The following is a 22,264-nucleotide window of genomic DNA, read 5'->3' on the forward strand; positions in this document are numbered from 1 at the left end:
ACAGCTCTCCTCAGCAGTGGTCAGCAATACCAGCAGCAATGCTGGGAATGTTCTCTGTGTTACCTGGCTGGTCAACAGCATCATAATAAGGCACAGATCAGGCCTGCCTGGGTACCGTGCTGTTGTTTGAGACATGGAGGCACAGGCTGTGACTGTGTCTAAAGGGATGGGACATTGGTACTGTTAATCCAGAAAAACTCCAAAAGTTCATCTGTATCGTATTACAAATTGGAAAAGGGTTTTTTTTTGTTTGTTTTTTTTGTGTGTGTTTTTTTTTTTTACTACTTTCAGGTGTTTTTTTTTTTTTGTCTTGGCAGCAGTATTTCATGTTCTAGGACAGGAAGAACCAGCTCCTGCATGCTTTATGTTAATGCCAGTGGCTTGGAAGCCAGTTCCACACCATTATCAGCAGTTCTCACAGAACTTTGTAACCAGCAGCCTTGGGAAGTGGGGGAATTTGACATTATTCCACCTGGATGATATCTTTATTGCTGCTGAAGAGCACGGAGCACTGGGCCTGTATCCAGGAGGATTTACAGCTTTGGGGTCAGCATGACCTCACCGGTTGGCCTGCCAGCCCTGTGCAGTGCTCAGGCCGACTGACCCACTCGGGTGTGAGCTGGCTACAGGAACAGGTCCAGGTGACCGTGTGCTCTGGGAAGGACATCCCAACCGCAGCCACTTCTCCAATGATGTTACTACGCATGACATTAATCAGCTCCCAGCAGCCTCCTCTTTCTGAAACGTTCCCACCCCTCCAACAATCTGGCACAACTCCCATCATCCCAGAAGAAATTTCAGATCAGATCTGGCCATGAAGGCCTCCTTCCCCCCACCATCTAGACCCTGCCCAACTAGTTGAATGCCCATTTTTCCTCATTCCCCACCACCAAGACCCTTCCCCAGGCACTACCACCACTCACCACCAGCTGGCCACCACAATCCCATTCCACACCCCACAGTATTTTCTGAACAGAGGTCTGGAACCTCAGTAAAAACACCAAGTTGGCTGAGTCCCTCACAAATTTCAACTCTCGCCATTCTGGTTGGATTCTGCTTAAGGATGGTGGCACTGCTCAAGAGTGTAATGCTAGGGAGGTAAATCTCCTCATGAATTTGCAACATCAGGTTTTGGGGCCACGCCTTCTTCCACAGCTATGTCAGTCATCTCGGAGGTTCAACATCATAGTAGGAAGGGCCACCACGTAATGGACTGGGTAAGGAGCATGAGCAAAACTACTCAGCATTACCTTTCTGGATCAGAGAATAAATCACTAGGAAATGCATTCCACTTTTGTATGCGTTGCCTCAGCTGAGTCCATTTCAGAAGTCTGGAGTAAATTATATGTTTAACTTTGTTTAAAAACTATTTTTATCTCCTCTCTGCAATGATCTGATTCACAGTAGAGCCGTTTTGGACTCACATTTCCTGAGGAGACAAGTTTAATTGACTTTGTTTTTTCAATCTCTCATTTCTTATTAAAAAAAAAAAAGAGCGGAGGAAGAAGAAAAGGTTTCAGGTAGCACATGGATGAGAGCCAGTGCTACCTCAAACAAGCAGCTACTACATCACTGTGTCACTCTCGATATGATCTTACCCTCCTCAGCATCATGGGAACTAATCTCATAAAACACAGTTAAAAAAAATATCTTCCTTTAATCATTCAGCACAACATTGTTTTTCATTTTAACTCGTAAGTTCACTCTCAACTGGCAAGTTGGTTGCAGCCTTACTTACAGGCAGGGTAGCAAGCCCAAATGTGCTTGAAAAGACATGAATCCTTAATTGGCAAAGAGTGGTTTAGTTTTAATATGTCAGCTGAAGAGTACACCGCATGCTCAGAGCACAGTCCAGGGCCTCTCCTAGTGGGAATGAAGGGCTTAGGAGGGATTTGCTTTGGACGTTTCAGAGACTGTGAACCTGCAGCTCACCCTATGCTTAATCCTGCAACCAGTCACGAGGCAGAATTCTGATCTCCAGGTAGTTCGAACAGGTTTTGAAGGGACCAGAAATTAATCCTTAATCAGCCAGGAGCTGCCATGAAAAAGCACCCTTCTGTCAGCTGCTTCTTTCTCTGCAAAGGGAACGCTCTTGCTCCCTGGCAAGCGTGCAGCAGGCAGGATGGACAATGTGGGAGTTCAGAGGATGTAGCTGAAGTAATAATTCACCTTACAAACCCTCAGCCTGCAGGACAGCACTCACCTCGCCAAGTGATGGCAGCCACAGCCAGTGCACCCTGCTGAAGGGCCCTCAAATGTTCGGCGAGTGCAGAACAATGCAAGCATGCAAACATGGCTGATCGTACCAACAAGGCTGTCATCCTGGACTAACACTAGGGTCTCGCTGCACGCCCACTGTACTCACCGATAACGTAGGAGAGGATTAAATTCCATCCCGTAATGAAGGCCCACAGCTCGCCAACGGTCACGTAACTGTACAGATAAGCTGATCCCGTCTTAGGAACGCGAGCACCAAATTCTCCATAGCAGAGTCCAGCCAGCACGGAAGCCAGGGCAGCGATCAAGAAGGAGATGACAATGGCAGGTCCTGCGTTCACCCGTGCCACAGCCCCAGCTAGTACATAGACACCTGCCCCCAGAGTGCTGCCCACGCCCAGGGCCACCAAGTCGAAGGTGTTGAGGCACCGTGAGAGCCGGCTGTCTTCTCGAGTGCAGTCCACATTCTTCCGTCGAAGAAGCTGGTTTCCAAACTTGATAAATTTCTGGCACTCCATCGTTGTCTTTGGGCCTGCAAGAAAGATGCTGTCATCACTAGGCGGACCAGCCACGCCCCACAAAACAGCATCGCCGCACTCCTATTACATTTCAGCCCAAGAATCTCCTCCTCACTTACCTTCTACCTTTCCACATGGCAAAATGTCTCCTGAACATGTTATCTATGCTTAGCACAGGGAGGTGACAAAGGAAAAATGCACAGTGTTTCTGCTCCCTGCTCCCATTCATGCTGATCCCAGGCAGGTGAGCTGTCCTCCCCCCTGGCCCCCACACCACAAGGGACACTAATCACCTCACAGCCACACTGTCCCTACACAAGAGGGCTCATAGGTTCATTAGGTAGGAAAGGACCTACAAGATCATCTAGTCCAACTATCCTTCTATCACTATCCATACCCAACTACTGTACTACCCAACTACTATAAAGGGCAAGCCTTTATACAAACTCTGTCCTTCAGATTTCAGTGTAGTTTTCCCGGCTGGGAACTTAAAAAAAAAAAAAAAAGTAGAAATATTTATAGATACATACTTATATAAATTTTTGAAGTCTCAGGGGTGAAATAAGAGCAAAACTTGTGAGCATTACATTCCAGAACAAGGCAACACAGGTGCTACTGTCCCTAGAGCACACAGCCATGTGCACTAGGAGATACTGTTTGCACATCAACACCTAACAATGCCCATGAAGCCTTTTAGATCATGCTTATATTCTAAGATGGATTGTACAGCAGCAACCAACTTTAACTTATAATGCAACATCGATCGCCGAAGGTCCCCACGTGCATCCACTACACCTGGGAGTATAAGAAACAAACTCTAAAACATGAACATGTTTACCTGTAACTTATGCCCTTGCCATACCTGTGCATGGACATGTTTGTGTGGTCAAATGGATGTGTGCAGCAGTTTCAGCTTGCAAGCAGCTGGCACAGCTCCCTTGGTTGGGACTTTATGATGGGATTAGCAGCAGGATGGAAGAAATTCCTTTCTTTGGACGCATCCTTCAGAAAATCCTTCTGCAGCTCCCCTTCCCATAAGAGAGATGCATCTTGCAGTGCTACATCATGGGAAGATTTTGCTATGCAACTTATCAGACCTACACATTTGTCCATCTGTATACGTGTCCACCTGGTACATTTAGCAATGCTCATTTAAACTACGACCAGTCAAAACAGTAGGGTCAACAGAAATGCTGTCTCTGGAGGCCATCCTAGTAGGCCATCCTGTAATGGAGGCCTTTGCAAAATCCATACCTTGAAGATGTATGTCTCTAGACACAGCCTGGGTAGGGAAGCTTTGTCCTGCTTTTTGTGGTAAAACGAGGAATGTTGCTTCAAAACTCAGAGAACAGACAGAGAGCAAAGAGCACGCTGCTGCTCCTTATCACACTGCCCAGATGGGTGCATCAGGCAGGTAACAGAAGGAACTTCTTTCTTTCCACATTGTCAAGTCTAGCCCCAGTTGTCACAAGATATGATAACCTAACACCCCTCCCATAAATGTATTGAGCTCACCCTTAAAACTTTCTAGATCCACGTCTTCACTGCTGGAAGGCTCCACCAGCACTCTGCCCTCCAGGCAGATCACTTCAGTAGGCAGCAATCATCCCTGCACTTTTGCTCAGAACGGCCTTTCCCCTCCTCGGGTTACCCAAGGGTACCCTTAGAGACCAACCATAATGCCTCAGTCTTCATTTCAGGTTGGATATTAGGAAAAATTTCTTCTCAGAATGAATGGCAACGCACTGGAACAAGCTGCCCAGGGAGGTGGTTCAAGAAACGTGGAGGAGTGGCACTGAGGGACATGGTTAATGGGCACAGTGGTGACAGGTTGGCAGTTGGTCTAGCTGATCTTAGCGGTCTTTTCCAACCCTAGTGATTCTGTGATTTCACAAGCCCTGAAGAAACGGAGCAGTCCATGGCCCTGTCTGCAACAGCCCTCCTCCGAATCACCCTCCTGAGCAGCAGTACATCCCATTAGCACCCTTCTATCTCCTTGCATCAGGAGTAGCTACCAGGAACAATAACAGCACTCCCAGAGCAACCACCAAGAACCCCAGTGGCCATCTCCTCCACAAGTATCTGCTCTCTTTTCCCAGTCCCTGGCTTTTCATTAACATGTTCCTTCTGTACCTTGCTGGTTTCCTGGTTGTTTTCATCTTAAATAGCCTTCTGTGTGGCACTGTGTAAAAAGCTTTACTCAAGTCAAGATAAAGAGAGCTACCACTCTTCCCTTTATCCTTTAAAGTAAAATAAACCCCCTACCTTCTTTGCACTTCATATTGAATACAACAGTCAGATGAATCTGCAGATTAATCTGACCATTATCTCTTTGCTATTCCCCATGCTGCACGCACCACTCCTATTTCAACAGGGGATTCACTATGCTGGCTCAACTGTTTCCATGCCCTGTTTCTTTCTGATCATCCATCCCTGACCCTTTTCTTCTGAGCTGCTGGTTGTATTCATCCTCCTCAGCTCTCACTTTGCTGTTCAGCCTTCATCCCAGCAGCAGCACCCTCATTCAAAAGTCAGTAGGAATGTAACATAAAGCTCTTTGTAGCAAGGGTGTTTCACTAAGATCTTCTGGATTACTCCTAATTCATACACCCAACATAACATGTACTTAAATTAAATTGGGGGAATGGTTAACAAGGCATGTCCAGCAGACAGCTGGTCCAAAACAACCTCCTCATAGTGCATGCAGTGCAGGAAGCTGGTCCTCAGCAGCAAGCACTTTGCTCTGCAGACCTCCACAATGCAGTGCTTGTTCCCATAGATGCAGCGTAAGAGGATGAAGGCAGCTTCCATCTCGGACCACTCCTGGCAGCTCCAAGGTGCCCCAGCACAATTTCCATATGGCACTTTCATCCTGGTTTCAGCAGCAGAACTTTCAAATCTCTCTTAATTGAGAGAGGGAGGAAAAATGATTCTATTTAGATGCAATGCTGGAATGAAGCATTCACTTTCAAATGAGTGGTGCCTCATCCGCTAATGATGGAACAGTAATACACACTGCACACTAACACTAATAGCATGCAGAGAACGTAGAGCATGTAGACAAAAATATTACTCACTTCAATTTATAAGGAAGAAGTGAGACTTGTATTTCATCAACTCCAGCTAAAACCTAGCGTAAAAGGTGGGAAAATTCATGCTAAGAAACTTAATTGAATCCGTCGTTAAGTCCACTTCTTCAATTTTGCCACCATACCATCAAGGGCAAAATCCAAAAACTCTTCATTTTTCCAAGACAGCAGTCATAAACCTGGGCCTCAAGCCTACCTCTCCTACTGGGAAAAAGTAATTAGAACTGCAGGAAGAAAGCTGAGCACTGAGAAGCCTCACTGTGCCAGGAACTGTCCAGACCACCAACAGCTCCTCAAAGGCAGCTATGGTCCAGAAAAACACTGACTCCAACCAAAGGAGAAAGGCAGGTTTCAGGCCAGGCTTCTAAAAAATCTCATTTGGTGTACCATGGAAATTCCCAATGCATATTGAAGGGAAAACTATTTTGTCCCCCTCCAGCAGGAGGACAGGTCTGTTTGCCAATGTTTATTCAAACATTGGTTCTTGCATGCAGTCTCCACTGCACCTGAATCTCATGCAAACCCACGTCAGCCAGAACTGCTCTCTTTCACCTGCCTACTTTCCCTAAAGCAGGACAGGGCAGGACAAGACTGTTGCCAGGAAGGTTTTGCTTAACACCCAGCAGACTGAAGGAGATCCCACTTGGTGCCAGCACCCTATGACAACTACAGCAATGGGGCTATGCCCATCTCAAGCAGTGACACTGGTGGTTGATATTTAGTCTTGAAGAATTCCAGTGCTGCACAGCAACCAGGACAAAATGCTAGAGAAGATGTGAAAAATCCTCTGAAACTAAACAAAGAAAGCCCTTCCATAAACTGCAGCCAACTATGAGCAAGATACCCACAGGAAATGTGTTCATGGAGTTGTTTTCCAAAGCCAGGCTGAAAGTCAAGACCACTTTGACTGACAACCACGCTCTGGATTCCAGTGCAAACACAGGCTTGTTATGCAGTTCAGAGACATCAAGAAATGCCAAAGGACTGCAGAAAAACAGTTTGCTTCTTGCAAAGTTAATATTTATGGCAAGGTTTACACGGCAAGGCTCTGCCCAGTGGCCCAAGCCCATGGGGATCTCTGCAGGACCCAGAGCTGAACATCGCTGACGTACGGAGCCGAAGTGACAGGGTGCTGCCCTGGGGGCTGGACTGTGTAATGCAGGAGAAGAAAACACTTGTGCTGTGCACTCACCAATGAGCTAGTGCACACGTGGGTTTCTGCAACAGCAAATGTGGGAATGGGGCTAACCCTAAGTGACAAGTGGTGCTAATAAAGGCAGCCTGACCTGCCTTGGTCTCATAAATGTCTCCAGGCAAAGGCAGACCACGGGTTCTTGCAGCCATGTTCCTTCCTTCTTCCATCATCACTTTAATCCACAAAGCTGGGGCTGCTAACCCTTTCAAGATTTGGTTCAAAGCCTCTGTTTCAAAAATGTATTGTTTAATAATACCTGTAGACCATTTATTTTCTACACAGGCATTTAATTTACATTTGACTAAACATGTTGCATTGCAAAATGAAGGTATCTCAGCAGTCCCAATCCAGTGGAATTTTTATCACAGCATTGAAAATGAAGACCTGATCCCTGACACTCCCTCTTTGCCACACATCCTAACAAAATCCTTCTTGGGCATGGTGTCCCTAAGAGAGAAAGAGCCCCTTGCTTTAGCAACGGGGACTACAGCAGGAGCGTGGCCAAATTTTGGAGGCTGAGGGAGGTAGTATTTATTCATTAGAAAAAACATATATATATTTCATATATAAACTCAAAAATCTCACTAGAAATGTATTTCAAACCAATTTAATTCCTCAAGCATATCTACAGGTATTCATAGATGTATTACAGTTATCTAGAATAAAGCAGAACTGCTTCCTATGGATAATTTGTTTAGAGGAAAAAGTATTTAATTATGACTGACCTAGAGAGGCCAATCTCCTGAAAGCGGCTCAGTGCCAGCAGACAGCTGCCTTCTGGCTGATCTCAGAAATCAAGATGTCAACTCCATCCTGCCCAAGAAGCAGTGGGAAGTTGGAGGGCCTCTCCTGCCAATAAAGCAACACCTATAGTGTGCCAAGCACTAACTGTGAGCAGGGTGCAGGGCACCCGAAACTGCAGCTGTTTTTTGCATCCTTGCGCATACAGAACTATCTTCCATTGCACAGATGATTGAAGACTATCCCAAGTGATCTTATACGTTGGTTATTTTCACTACCATGTGGCAAAGTGGCTTTCAGCAAGGAGAAGCATGAATTTTTTCAGGACACCGATCTTTCGGTTTGCAGCACAACAACATCTTAGCGGATGCAGCAGAGGGGCCAGTACACCTCTGCCCCAAACCTTTCTGATATCGTTTGTTATCTTCAGAACTGCATCAAAGAGTGACTTCGGCAGAGATTATCTTTCCCTCCTTAGAAGTTGGATCTGCCTGTGATCTCGCTTTTTGAAATAGCTGCTCTTGCCTTTGAAGTAAGGAAATGCGTTCCAGGCTGGCTCCCTGTGCTCCCACTCCCAAGCACACTTGAAATGAGGACTCCTTTTTTGAATGCATGGCCCCTGCTTTTGCAACACCGTGCAGTCCTAATCACATTAAACAATATAAATTACTCTAGAAATGATGGTAAATGGTACATAACCACCTTCGATCTAAACTTGATCTAAATGAACTGAAATGGGCTCTGCACACCTTTACCCCTCTGACTCTCACCATGTCTACTCCCTCATCACTTAAAAACACCACTGGGTGCAAAGAGCCTGATTTCTATAGCTCCCCTCAGCTCCTGCTTTTTCTGCTTGCTTCAGTTACCCACGGAAGCACAGACAGGCAACCAACAGGCTGAAAAGCCAAATCACAAGCATGGCCCTTAGGTAGGAAGAGGCTTCACCCCAAACCCTGAGGGGCACTGGGGTTTCAGCAGGACGGAGGGAAGCGGCTTTGAGAGCCCAGGGAAATAGTGACTAGCCTCAGTAAGTTAGCAGTGCAGCTCTTGGGACAGGGTTCACATCCTTGGGTGAGATCCTGTCCCACCGGACTCAATGGCAAAACTCCCACTGACTTCAAATGAACCAAATTCCACCCATGCCTACTGGTCCTCGTCCTGTATTTACAAGGCCTTTTATGTTTGTTCCGTGTCCAAACAGTTGTGCCTTGTCTGTATTGTATTTTGAAGTAAAATAAGATATTCTTCCTCCCCTTATCTAATGGTTAACATACCTATTATATCAGGTTTATAGATTTCCTTCCCCATTAACAACATTTTTAAAAGGGACATTCTTCAAAACAATCCTGTAAGAAAATAAGCAGCCTTGCATCTGGCTAACAGCAAAAAGTAAACCATAACAAACATCTGTCCAGCTAAACATAAAACATCACATGTAAAAATAAGCTGACATGGCACCATTTTACATAAGCAGTACTATCACTTCCTAAACAATCACAATTTGTTTCAGCTTCTGGAAACTACTGCTCAGTTATTTTAAGGCCTTGCTGCTCCTGAGAATCTTCTTCCCAGAAGTCAACTCCAACATGCAGACAAGCATAAAACTGAAGCAGATTACATGGAACAAGGACTTTTCTGCTAAGCAAAAGAGAAATCCCTGCTGCATGTGCAATGAACAGCCCCAGTACCCTACTCAGCCCTGTCCTACATATGCTTTTGTCCATTACGAAACACAAAGGAACCCTTGCTGCCATCAGTAAACCTCCTTCGTGGCAAAATGACATCTCACAGATGGGTTTTATTTTTCCTCAGCATCCTCTTGCTCTTCAACAAAGGTTTCCCCACACGTGGATCACTACAACGAACCTGCAGAACAAACAGCTTGTGCATATGTCACGTTGGCACATCTGGCAAACAATATGGAATAGGCTTGGCCCTTCATATTTATCATAAACACAGCCCAGTTCCTAACAAGCACATGGTGATGACTTCTGATCCAAACACAGGTAACAAATGCCTCTGGAAGCTCTTTCCAAAGGGCTGGCTTTGCTTCTTCCATCCCCAAGGTAGAACCGCTCACAGAGAAGTCTATTTGGAAAAAGAAGAGGTGATAAAACTGTACTCCTCCTACTGTCATTAGCATTACAGATACTTTGGGGTGTAAGATTTTACTGTACAAGACTGCTAGATGCAAAAAGGTTTTGTTGTAAGGGACCATAATAGAGCTGCTGAGTGCTTTCTGAAACATCATTCATCAGTGAGGGAAGTCAACAATAAGTGAGGCACAACAGGCTCAAGCATGTTTCAAAATGCTTATTTACCTGCATTAAACCATGAAGTGTGTCAGACAAGGCATTTCTGAAGGATATCTCTTGGAAAAACTACAAATGGTTTGTTAAGTTAGCCCATGAGTGACACAGCAGAAGCAAGACAGCAACAGAAGAAGCTGGGTTTTGCATATGAACATCTCAAGACTTTTAGAAGCAACGGACACACAATCAGACTCTCAGACTGATGCAACTGTGTTTCCAAAGGAGAAATCAGGCAGTTTAGAGAGGACAGCCTTGAGACAAGTGCTAAGATCTCACAGGTTGTGGTCACAGCAATTTGCAGATGCCGGCTACCAGAGAAAAGTCTTTACAGTTGATTAAAATAAAAAGCATGCCCATGCAGTATTTTTGTGTGAAGCTGGAAGACATCCCAACATGGCAGTGGGAACAGCCAGCAGCCCAAGCCAAAAGTCACCCAATTAACTGCACATCTTTGAATTGGCTTTACTGAGGAAAAGATGCCATTGTGCTGACATTGTGCTGACGTACTGCAACCAGGCAAGCCTGGCCTATGTACTGTCAAATTGTTGTCTACTTGATTCACTTTTTTTTTTTTTTTTACATGAGCATGTGCATATTTATATACACATTTACACAAGGATAGAATTACATCAGCATGTATACATGAACGTAGTGTTCTATTTCTTGCCAATTCTGTCATTAAAGAAAGCATCACTCATTCAAATAACATTTGCTACTCAAACAAACTCACCCAGTTAGACTACACACTAAATAGAGATCAACACACAGTGTGCAAAAGCACAGTCTTAATCACCCGCCTAAAGACACACTGCCTATAAAAAGGGGACTGCATGCTTTCCTTTTTTGAACACAGCTGTTTTAACAGCACGAGGAATGTGTTGCTTGGGAACCAACCTTCTGCCTTGCACGGCTGGGGATGAGGCACTTTCTGTTCTTCCAGCTCCTGAAAGACAGGGATTGCAGAGGCAGCATGTCCCACTGTTCTGTGGACATCTCACAGCCCTGGAGGCTTCCTTCCACTGGACGAGTAGCAAGGTGCCCACTGAGATAGCAAAGATCATCCTGCTTGCAAGATTAAACAAAATTTGATTCTATGATGATCGTTATCCCAAGTCCAGGTAAGAACTCCTAACTCCAAATAACTCATGAGCTAGGAAATTGTCAACATTTCACCGCTTTTTGCTTCAATGTCTGCATAAAACTTGGTCCAGGTTATTTGTGATGACACATTCAAACATGTTTCAAACTGACTAGTGATTTTTGACCAGAATAAAAGAAAGGTTCCTACTCTGAAAGTCCTGAGGGGGATACTACTATCTCCCAAACTGAGGCTCCATGGAGTCCATTCTTGTCTGCAAAGCTTCAGCTGTGATTATCAGCAAGGGTAGCCCACAGTAAGCCATTTCACAGGTAAAAGGTTGGGTAGATATGAATATTATAAGTTCATAAGTTCATAAGTTCATAAGGTTGGAAAGGACCTATAAGATCATCTAGTCCAACCATCCTCCTATCACTATCCCTACCCAACTACTAAATTAAGTCCTTTAGCACCTCATCTAAACGCTTCTTGAACAGCGCTAGGGATGGTGCCTCAACCACCTCCCTAGGCAGGCCATTCCAGTGCCTGACCACTCTTTCAGAAAAGAAATGCTTCCTCAGGTCTAATCTAAATCTTCCCTGGCGCAACTTGTGGCCATTCCCTCTCGTCCTGTCATTACTTATCAGGGAGAAGAGGCCTACCCCCTCCTCACCACAACCCCCCTTCAGGAAGTGGTAGAGTGCAATAAGGTCTCCTCTGAGCCTCCTCTTCTCCAGACTAAACAATCCCAGCTCCCTCAGCCGCTCCTCATAAGACTTGTGCTCCAGGCCCCTCACCAGTTTTGTTGCCCTTCTCTGAACACGCTCCAGGGCCTCAATGTCCTTCTTGTAGTGAGGGGCCCAAAACTGAACACAGTACTCGAGGTGCGGCCGTACCAGAGCTGAGTACAGGGGGATGATCACCTCCCTGCTCCTGCTGGCTACACTATTTCTAATACAGGCCAGGATGCTGTTGGCCTTCTTAGCCACCTGGGCACACTGCCGGCTCATGTTGAGCCGAGCATCAACCAACACCCCCAGGTCCTTTTCCTCTCCACATTCTTCAAGCCATTCTGCCCCAAGCCTGTAGCATTGCATGGGGTTATTGTGGCCAAAGTGCAGGACCCGGCACTTGGTCTTATTGAACCTCATCCCATTTTGCTCAGCCCAGCTGTTCAGCCTATCCAAATCCCTCTGAAGGGCCTCCCTACCCTCAGGCAGTTTGACACATCCTCCCAGCTTTGTGTCATCTGCAAACTTACTGAGGGTACACTCAATTCCCTCGTCTAGGTCATCAATAAAGATATTAAACAAGATGGGCCCCAAAACTGACCCTTGGGGGACACCACTCGTAACAGGACGCCAGCTGGACTTAACTCCATTAACCACTACCCTCTGGGCACGGCCCTCCAGCCAGTTCTCCACCCAGAGAAGAGTGAACCTGTCCACACCACGGGCTGCCAGTTTCCTTAGGAGAATACTGTGGGAGACCGTGTCAAAGGCCTTGCTGAAGTCCAGGTAGACTACATCAACAGCCTTTCCCTCATCTACCTGTCTGGTCACCCAGTCATAGAAGGAGATGAGGTTGGACAAGCACGACCTGCCCCTGGTGAACCCGTGCTGGCTGGGTCTGATCCCTTTATTGCCATGCACGTGTCGTGTGATCTCCCTCAATAACATCTGTTCCATAACTTTCCCTGATACCGAGGTCAGGCTGACAGGCCTGTAGTTCCCCGGGTCTTCCTTACGGCCTTTCTTGAAGATGGGAGTCACATCAGCAAGCCTCCAATCTTGTGGGACCTCTCCAGATAACCAGGAATGCTGATAGATGGCAGAAAGTGGCTCGGCAATCACCTCTGCTAGCTCCCTCAGCACCCTTGGGTGGATCCCATCTGGCCCCATGGACTTGTGGGAGTTCAGATGGAGGAGAAGATCTCTGACCGTCTCTGCTTGAATCACAGGGGGTGCATTATGCACCCCGTCCCAGACTTCCAGGTCAGGGCAAGTACCATTTGGATAACTGTCCTGTTTATTATCCTCTTTGACATGATCTATCAGACTTAACTTGTAGTGGGGAAGTACGACAGCTTTCCAGCTGTGGGCACTATGAAGCACTGCAATAGGAAGATGCAAGTTTCCACCACCCAAGCATTTCAGAAACAAGTTATAGAAATACCTCTTAATCTAGATAAAGATCCTGCATCACAGACTTGGGTGCAGCTAGATAATATGTTTGCTTTGGCAAGGCTAAGCCTTGACACCATATGCTCCTACCCCCAGGCTACCATGTTTCACTCCTACAGCTGCATCAGAACAACCACACGGTTAACTGCTGCAAATGGGATCACTGAAACAAACCCAATTCCTTATATTCCCATTCAAAAATCAGGGCCTTCCGTTTGTCGTTCTCTCCAACCACTTCACTGATTTGATTTCCAGCCTTGCAGTGAGACAGGGCAGCAAGCAGCTGCAGCCAGCACTTGAGTTGAAGGAAGACTGGGGACCCCTAGAGTGCTCTCTGCCTTTTCAGTCCATAACTCACACTGAGCCAGCATGGCTCCCCCAGCAGCTTGGAAGAGCCCAGCTGAAGCGCAGTAAGCTCTGGGAGGAGGACAGCCCTGCATTCACCATCTGCAGCTCCTGTGCATCCAAATGTTCTGGAGACACCTCACTGATAAAGGGCATCACACACTATGAGAGTCACTAGTTTCTGATGAAAGCCATTTAATTGAAAAATCTCCCACCAGCTCAACTCCAGTCCCCTCAAACAGTTCCTCAGCGTGGCTTCAAATTACATCCTGCAAGAAAACGGCTTGATTTAACTCCCTCAGTTTGTCATAAAACCTGAGGGGATCTCCACTGATAATGAGACCCGCCAAGCGACAGCCTGAAACAGACTGCTAGGGACTGACTGAGTGACAAAGTGCCTGTAATCTGCCAGGGGTTTGGCCCTGACAACAAGCAGGAAAACATTATGTGCCAGGAAACAATACTGAATAAGCAAGCTTCCATCTTCTTAAACCCAAATAGAATGGAGACTGAGCTTTGCTTACCCAACGTGTCTGGCCATGCCACTCAGCAAGCTTCAGGCATGGCCGTCATACAGTCCTTGGATGTGCAAGGGAAATGTCAGTGAAGAGATAAGGAAGGAAGCCAGATCAAGATAGAAGTTGGTTTGTTACTGAAGTGGTAGAAGGGAAACAAAGAATCCCAACACTGATGCAGACAAACGGCATCCTGCACAGTGGGACACATCGCAGTGAGACGGATAGACAGAAGGAAGCTTCCCCAGATGTTTAGTTTCACCAAGAAGGGCAGATCTGGACAGGGATTTTCAGGCATGCAGAAAGGCAGCTGCACTGGTGCAGCTTATCATCCTCTTGTACTAAGCTCTGGTGAAGCTGCACCTCAAGTACTGTGTTCAGTTTTCTCATTCAGTTTTCTCATTCAGCATCTCATACAGAAGCCTGGCCTGCCTCAAAACCTGCTTCTCAATCCCTGAGATGGAAGCATATTTTTCATGTATCCCCAACAAACTCCCCAAACAAAAATTTTGGTTCTCTTCCCCCACCAGCGTGGTACTCAGTGACAGAGATAAGTGAAGTCACTTACAGCTCTACTGAAGAAAGTTGTATGCCTATCCTTAAAAATAATTATGTCCCTATCAGCAAAGGGATGTCGTTTGGAGTAAATATTTCCTCCCACTGTGAAAAAGCAACTTATCAGCAGTCTGCTAATACACTTTCAAAACCTCATTATATTTTTTCATATTATCATTCCGACATCAAAGGAAATGACTCTTAATTATGTTTACAGAGAAAGGAGTTATGCAGAGGCCTAAATATGACAGTCTGAGGGGTGTTGCATTATACATTTCAGTGAACTTCTAGCACGTACAGTGCCATGTCTCCCCAATCCCACATGTCACATCTCAAATCAGAAGCTTTGAAGTATAATAAAGTCTGCTGCAGCTGTCAGGCTCTTGAAACGACAGCAGGAAGGAAAGGAACTGCTGGCCGTAAATATTCTGCTTAGTTCCACAGCACAGGGACTTGGAAAAAATATGGGTCATTTTAAAGCAAAGTAACTATGAAACAAATAATGATTCGTATTTTCCTCTCAAAGGAGTCAACAGCAGCATGAAAGCAAAGAGCAGCTGCTATGCATTCGTTGGTGCTATGCACCATGCTGCTCTGCTCTCCAGACACTTCCTTCTAAGAAGGAAGCATCTCTAACATCTGTGCAGGTTTCCCAGGAGGAAGTAGAGCACCACATTGTGGCTTCAGCACAGACACGAGTTTCCCTGGGGGTATCCTTGCATTTCTTCACATGCCATACAAGTAATGAGGGGCTGCTAGCCAGCTCCAAGCAGGTGTTTGGGTTAGGACACCATCTCACAGCCCCCTGTAATCAACAGGCAGAGACAGGCACCTCTGGGTGTAAGTGTATGCCATCAGAGGTGAGATGGGAAGCCTTCAACAGCTCCTGCAGGGTGCAGATTAACAGGCAGCTATGGAAACTCTGGCTTTGACAGCTCCACAAGACAAGAATTTGAATCTAGAGATATCAGAAAAATGAAGAATCATTGTTCTTGCAAGGAAATAACAGTGGCGTTCCTCAGAACCTTCTGAACAAAGCTTTGGATGTCAGGATTGCTTGAGCACTGATCCAAACCTTCAGAACAAAGCATAAATATTTTGCTTCTGCTTTTCTCCAGTTGCCTATCATACTTTCACTGCTTGTGTTGGAGCTTTCCTGAACTGATCAGATCCTAGAGGCCAAATGCCCATCCTAATTTGTGACATTGATCAGAGATAAATCTCACAGAAGTTCATTTTCCTAATGGGACCTCAAATACCTATTGCTTTCCCTTCCAAATTGTGGCACTCCTACCCTAACACATTGCTGAGCTCTGGGCGTAGCCTCTTCTCCATGCTCACAGTGTCACAGCATTTTGTTCCTTACTTCTCTCTCTTCCAGCAGATCACTGAGCCCAGAAGGTCCTGCTTACGGCCCCTGTGGTCAGCACGAGCATGTGTATGACAGTGCAGCACCTTTGCACTGCACAACTGCATCAGCTAAACTCAGGTAGGGAACTGGGTGAAAAACTGAGCAGCAGTTGCCTCTGCCCATGAACTGGACACCCATGAACAGCCAGCAATGGTGGGTCTCTCAGCAAGCACAAATGAAGCTAGATGTGCACCTAGCTTGTAACTCAGCCCTCCTCACCTCTATTAAAATGCCTGGCAATGTAAGACACTTAAGCTCACATAGAGCCAGGAATAATATGGGTCAGAGCACACACTATTTAGTTTGAGAATATGTTCTCATTTGACAGCACAGCTTCCAGGGATAAAAAAATGATCCAGTACAAGGGATTTTAACCAACCTGCATGAATCAGCACCTGGGACAAACCCAGCTACATAAAAAGCTCACTGTTCTGTTTTATTATTTTTATTTTTAAGAACCTCCAAGTAGTTAATCACAAGCTTTTAGAAGGGAATGACTACCAAATAACCCCTGAATTCCCAGAATAGCATTGCTCTCTCTGTAAATATGGCTAGCAATCAGTTGACAGGAAAACTGAATGAGGAAGGCAGCTCAGCTAAGAAATCAGTAGTGTATCTTTTCCTATAGACCCTACTGCAATTCTCAAAACCGCAAAATGTGAAAATTAAGTTTGCTGAACTGTTTTCCAAGTGAGCGAAGAACTGGAAACTCCAAAACGTACTCCCAGCCAAAAATCTCACAGCATTTCATTTTGGAAGCTCTGGAACAAGGCAATTCTCTACAAGATACTCCTCATGGGATTCCCAGCCCACCACTTTGGTGGGCTCAAGACAAGTCATCCATCTGGTGAGAGTGGCTGCTGACACGCCAGAGGCGAGGCAGCTCAAGGACACAGGGTTTCTACAAGCAGTGAGAAAGTGTGAGTCCCAAATGCCAGTCACTGGTACTCCCAAACATCCAGGAACCACAGGCAGCAGTGGAGAATCCTGCACTTGGTGGATAACCACAGTGTAGGTGCTGACCTCCGTGTGTTGTCTGACCGAGAGAATCAGGTATGTCTTTCCTGTAGGCGGTGATATTGCAGCAAAGCACTACAATGGGAGCGTTCAAATACCAGGAGAAACTCACCCACTGTGTAAACAGCCACAGCTCTTCCCAGCATCACTGAGGAATCTGAGAATCGCAAGTTCATTGAGATAAACATTCAGACATCTACTGTGCTGACATTTACACAGGAGCTAATCCTTTTATAGTCAGTGGAAAGCAACTCTCAGGTCACAATTCATATGGGATGAGATGAATCACGCCACAGGAATACCCACTTCTTCAGATGCGCCATACTGGGAGATGGGGTTGGCAACACTGGATGTAAATGATGGCATCTAGACAGACAAATGCTACCTTCAGTGCAGTGGGGCTACTCGATTGGGTTGACATTTACACAAGTTGCCCCCAATAGTCTCTGGGCATTAACACTGACCTAAGTTTCTGCACCACCCAGCTTCTCCATGCCACTGCTCAGTACAACCAGCTTCCTATGCACCAGTTTGAGCCAGCAGGACATCTCAGCTCATCCTCCAGGAGAAGGAAAGCAGCTCTACCACATCCCACTCTGCCCCATCAGCAACACCACAGCTTGGCCAATGAACATCTGCCAAGGTTAAGCTGGCATCCACAGGGCGCATCAACAGCCAAAGTAAGTCACGTTTTCTACTTTCTGCCCCAAAATGAACATGACTCAGCACTGGACATCCCAGACAGATATGGGCCAAGAGAAGAGAATGAAAGGTGTCATTTTGTGCTCCCTGAAAGCCTGAATACAACTGGAAGTGACATTTCTGAGAGGCTGCTGAATTTTCATTAACCAGTCACGGCAGATCAAGATTGAAGAACTTGATAGGTGAACAAAATGTCACAGAGGCAGTAACTGTAACAAGATCTCTGCCCTAATTCACCCGCATTGTACTTCTTCCCCATCTGAGTGGAAACAATGACACCACCCCTTTTTGCCCTCAGTCCTACACAGGACAGACTCACCAGCTGCACCCAGCACCAGCAGGATTGGCATGTACCAGCCCTTCACATGTCACATAAATTAAAGCAGAGCCACAGAGCTTAGGTGCAGCACCATACTGAGTTGAGTTCCACCTAAAATGCATTACTAGACTGGCACAGGAAGACAGAAAAAAAAATACAGGGAGTGGCAAAGCTTTTAACAAAAACACAGCTCAGATAACACTGATACCTGCATAGATTAGAGAGAGAGTAATGTGTGGATTAAAGAGTACAATGCAAATGTGTAATAACACATTTTGACCCACATCCACAACTGAATTAGAAGCCTGGCTGGTGTCAGTTTCCTTTACAAGCCCACCCAAAACCAGGAGTAGCTTCTGAATGTCTTCTCATTGCTATGCATGAGTCTACAAGCAGCCAGGCTCAAACACATCCCAGTGTGGAATGAATCAAGGACTGAGCACCCAGCAGTCATCCTGCTTAGGAAACAGATCTGATTTGGAGCCAGTCTGATTATGGCACTCAAGCAGCAGTGAACAGTAAGTTTGACAGCTGAAGGCAATGAAAGACCACAGAGTGTCTGGACAGAATGGAAAGTTTCTGCCTGCTCTCTCCCCAGATCAGAGGTAGACGGTGAACACACCAATGCTGCTGGGAAGCTAGGTGTGTGTGTGAGTAACCACATGCAATGCTTCACAATGCAAACATGGTGAGAGCTGAAGACTAAAGTGAAACAAGCTTCCCTGTTTCAGGACTCAGACACACTATCAGAGCAGGAATAATCCCTTTTGCTTTACTGTTTCTGCATGCTGCATCTTGCCCACAGGAACAGCCCAAGCCTCTCCCTCAATGGCAGAGACAGTCAACAAGGAATAACTTGGAGCAGCAGAGATGTCCCACAGCACCTACAGGTGCAAACACACCATCCCCACATGCTCCCCAGACCTGAGCAGGGGTGACAGAGGTTCCTATGACAGCAGATGTCTCCATGAGGTTGTTCCTCAGGGCAGGAGTTAATGTCTGTAAGTGACCTTACAACTAAGCTGGTGGGAAAGAGAACCTTAACTTTCAAGGCATCAACAACACTGTCTCCTTGGCTCTTCTGTCCACTGTGAACTCTTCAGAGCTACAATGCTCTTCTTGTCCTCAGCCTGCACAGCAATGAAAATTATACACTGCTCCAAAACTAAGACTCTTAAGAAGTCCTAAACCTTCTTTCTGACTTTATACAAAAACTTCTTGAGTTGTTTTTACTGTTCTTTTTTGTTTCATTTTGTTTTTCCACTCTACCTTCTGTGACACACGCATTTAGACACTCATGTGCCAGAGAAGAGCTCATGGAGCAGCCTTGTGGAGAGGGACTTGATGGTTTTGGTGAATGAAAAGCTGGACACAAGCCAGCAGCATGCCCTTTCAGCCTGGAAGAGCAACTCCATCCTGGGCTGCATCAACCGAGGGATGGCCACCAGGGAGAGAAAAGGGACTGCCCCTTTCTACTCTGCCTTTGTGAGGCCTTATCTGGAGTACTGCGTCCAGGCCTGGGCCCACAGTACACGAGGGATGCAGAGCTGTTGGAGTGGGTCCAGAGGAGGGCCATGAAGATATCAGCGGGCTAGAATACCTCTCCTACAAAGCAGAACTGAGAGCTGGGCTTGTTTAGCTTGGAGAAGAGAAACTCCAGGGAGGCCTCACTGCAGCCTTCCAGTAATTGAGGGGAGCTCATAAATAAGAGGGAGACCAACTTTTAGATGAGCAGATAGTGACTGGATGGTCGGAATGGTTATAAACTAACAGAGGAGAGAGCTAGTTTAGATGTTAGGGCGAAATTCTTTACTCAGAGGGTGGTGAGGCCTTGGCACAGGGCACCTGGAGAGCTGTGGATGCCCCGTGCCTGGAGGTGCTCTTGGCCAGGCTGCATGGGGCCCTAGGCAGCCTGGTCTGCTGGGGAGCATCCCTGCCCATGGCAGTGGTCGGGTGGGCTGTAAGCTCTCTTCCAAACTAAGCCATTCTAGGACAAAAAGAAGAAACCCATCAGCCAAGGCGGCTGAAGACAGATGAAATGGAAACCAGTCCCTTCCCTAACTGCAGATGAGAACCAGCAGCAGGGCAGCTGCAGCGAGCCCCAGTAAGGGCTGGCAGCCCGGCAAGCAGCAGGCTTCCCTTCCCTCAGGGCTGGGGCCTTCAGCTCCCAGCACAGCTTGTCCTCACCGCGCTGCTCCCGTAGCAGCGCACGTAGGGCACGGGGCCGAACCGGGACACGCGCGTGCGGCCGGCTGAGCTCCCCAGCCCCGCTCTGGGGGGAGGGCTCCGAGGAAGGCAGGCCGGCGGGCAGCCCCCGCCGCGACTCGCGACCCCCAATATTGCATCATGCAAAATGGATTCCGCACGCACCTCACGGCCCAAGCCCCAGCCCCGGCCCCAACCTTAGCCATATCCCCATCCCTGCCCGCGGCCCCGCTCCGTGCCCGCACTCACCCACGGCCCCGCCGAGGGCCGGCCGGGCTCGGGCTCACGCGTCAGGCGAGGCGGCACGGCGGGCTGCCCGCACAGCCATAGCAGCGCCCACTCCCAACCACCGCTTTACAGCTCCGAACCGGGCTCGGGCTCCGCCCCTGCCGCGTTGAATGGTAGGCCCGGCCCTCCCGGGGTGCCGCCCCTCGGCGGGGTCGTTCTTGTAATGCTCAGGGGGCGTTTGTGGGGGTCTCCAGCAGCCGCTCAGGACGTGTACAGTTGCTGGGGTCAGAGTGGCTGGACTAGGCCGCGCTGGGTGAAAAGGGCTTGGGTCATGGAGAAAATACATCATCAGTGTATTCACTACTGACGCAAAGAGATACGATGAAATTCGTCTTTAAGTTGAACATCTACTTGACACGTTCCATTTGAAAATTCTCAGATAATATATTTGTGTGACTTCATTTTCAAGCAACGATATACCAAAAAAAGAAAAAAAAAGTTAATGACTTTGTTGGGAATCTTGAAACTTGTTCTCAAACTCCTTTACCAAAACTGAAGCTAGCCTTAAGTAAGTTTCATTTCAAGTGCTGCTAACGGCACCATATATATAAGCTACTTCTTGAATATCATACTCATTATCAGTATCTCTAATGAAAAACTGAGCCATATCTGTAGCATCAGTACTTTCATCTATCACCGAAGCATAATATTTGAAATTAGCAGCTTTACTCTCCAAATTCCTTTTGATGGATTTTACTATTTCTTCTGTTCATCTGGTGTATTGTAAAAGGCAGAGGATATAGCTGCCACTGTCTGGTTTTCAGATCACCCAAGAAGAATGTTGGTCACAATTCAGTAATACAGAAAGAATACCTTTCCCCGTTCCAAGGATAATGGCTCACTGGAAAACTCATAAAGGAGATGACTGCCATCCACTAGAACAAGTACTCTATCAGGTTGCTCAGGGCTCTATCTAATCTGGCTTTACACTTCTTTCCTGTGCTGGGGGCATAGGACTCTCAGTGAGTTCTTCTCCTAGTCTGTAAACATATCTGAGATTACCCTGACCCAAGTGCAACACTTGGCACCTGGCTTTGTTGAACCTCATTAGGTTTACACAGACCCACCATTTGAGTTTATCAAGGTCCCTCTGGATGGCATCCCTTCCTTCTGCCACATCAACGGCACTGCTCAGTTGGGTGTCATGAGCACACTTACTGAGGGTGCACTTGATCCTATTTTCTATGTCATTGATAAAGATGTTAAAGAGTACTGGTCCCAAGACATATCTCTGGGGGATACCACTCATCACCAGCTTCCACATGGACATTAAGCCATTAATCACAACCCTCTGGCTGTGGCTTTCCAACCAATTCCTTATCCATCAAATAGTCCACACTTCAAATCCACCTCTTTCCAACTTTGAGATTAGGGTGTGGTGGGGGCCTTGCATGTGTCCAAGTAGATGCCATCAGTTGTCTTCCCTTTGTCCATTGATGCTATCATTCCATCACAGAAGGCCACCAGATTGGTCAGGCATGACCTTTCCTTGGTGAAGCCATGCTGGATGTCTTGGATCACCCTATCATCCCACATGTACCTTAACATCTCTTCCTGGAGGATCTGTTCCA

General features: G+C 46.7%; 1 protein-coding gene across 1 annotated transcript in view; it reads right to left on the reverse strand.

The window, feature by feature from the left end:
• The window catches only part of SLC7A1 (solute carrier family 7 member 1), a 37,866-nt gene extending 17,086 nt beyond the window's left edge, over positions 1-20,780 (reverse strand). The window contains exons 1-2 of the mRNA XM_065730146.1: positions 20,655-20,780; positions 2,366-2,749 (exon numbers count right to left, since the gene is read on the reverse strand). Coding sequence (XP_065586218.1) covers positions 2,366-2,735 — 370 coding nt within the window. The 5' untranslated portion in view covers positions 2,736-2,749; positions 20,655-20,780. The remainder of the gene's footprint in view (positions 1-2,365; positions 2,750-20,654) is intronic.
• Between the last annotated feature and the right edge of the window lie 1,484 nt (positions 20,781-22,264).

This window comes from Cyrtonyx montezumae, unplaced genomic scaffold (assembly GCF_038088225.1).
Source record: "Cyrtonyx montezumae isolate F1298 unplaced genomic scaffold, pur_monq_1.0 scaffold_12, whole genome shotgun sequence".
Lineage (NCBI taxonomy): Eukaryota > Metazoa > Chordata > Aves > Galliformes > Odontophoridae > Cyrtonyx > Cyrtonyx montezumae.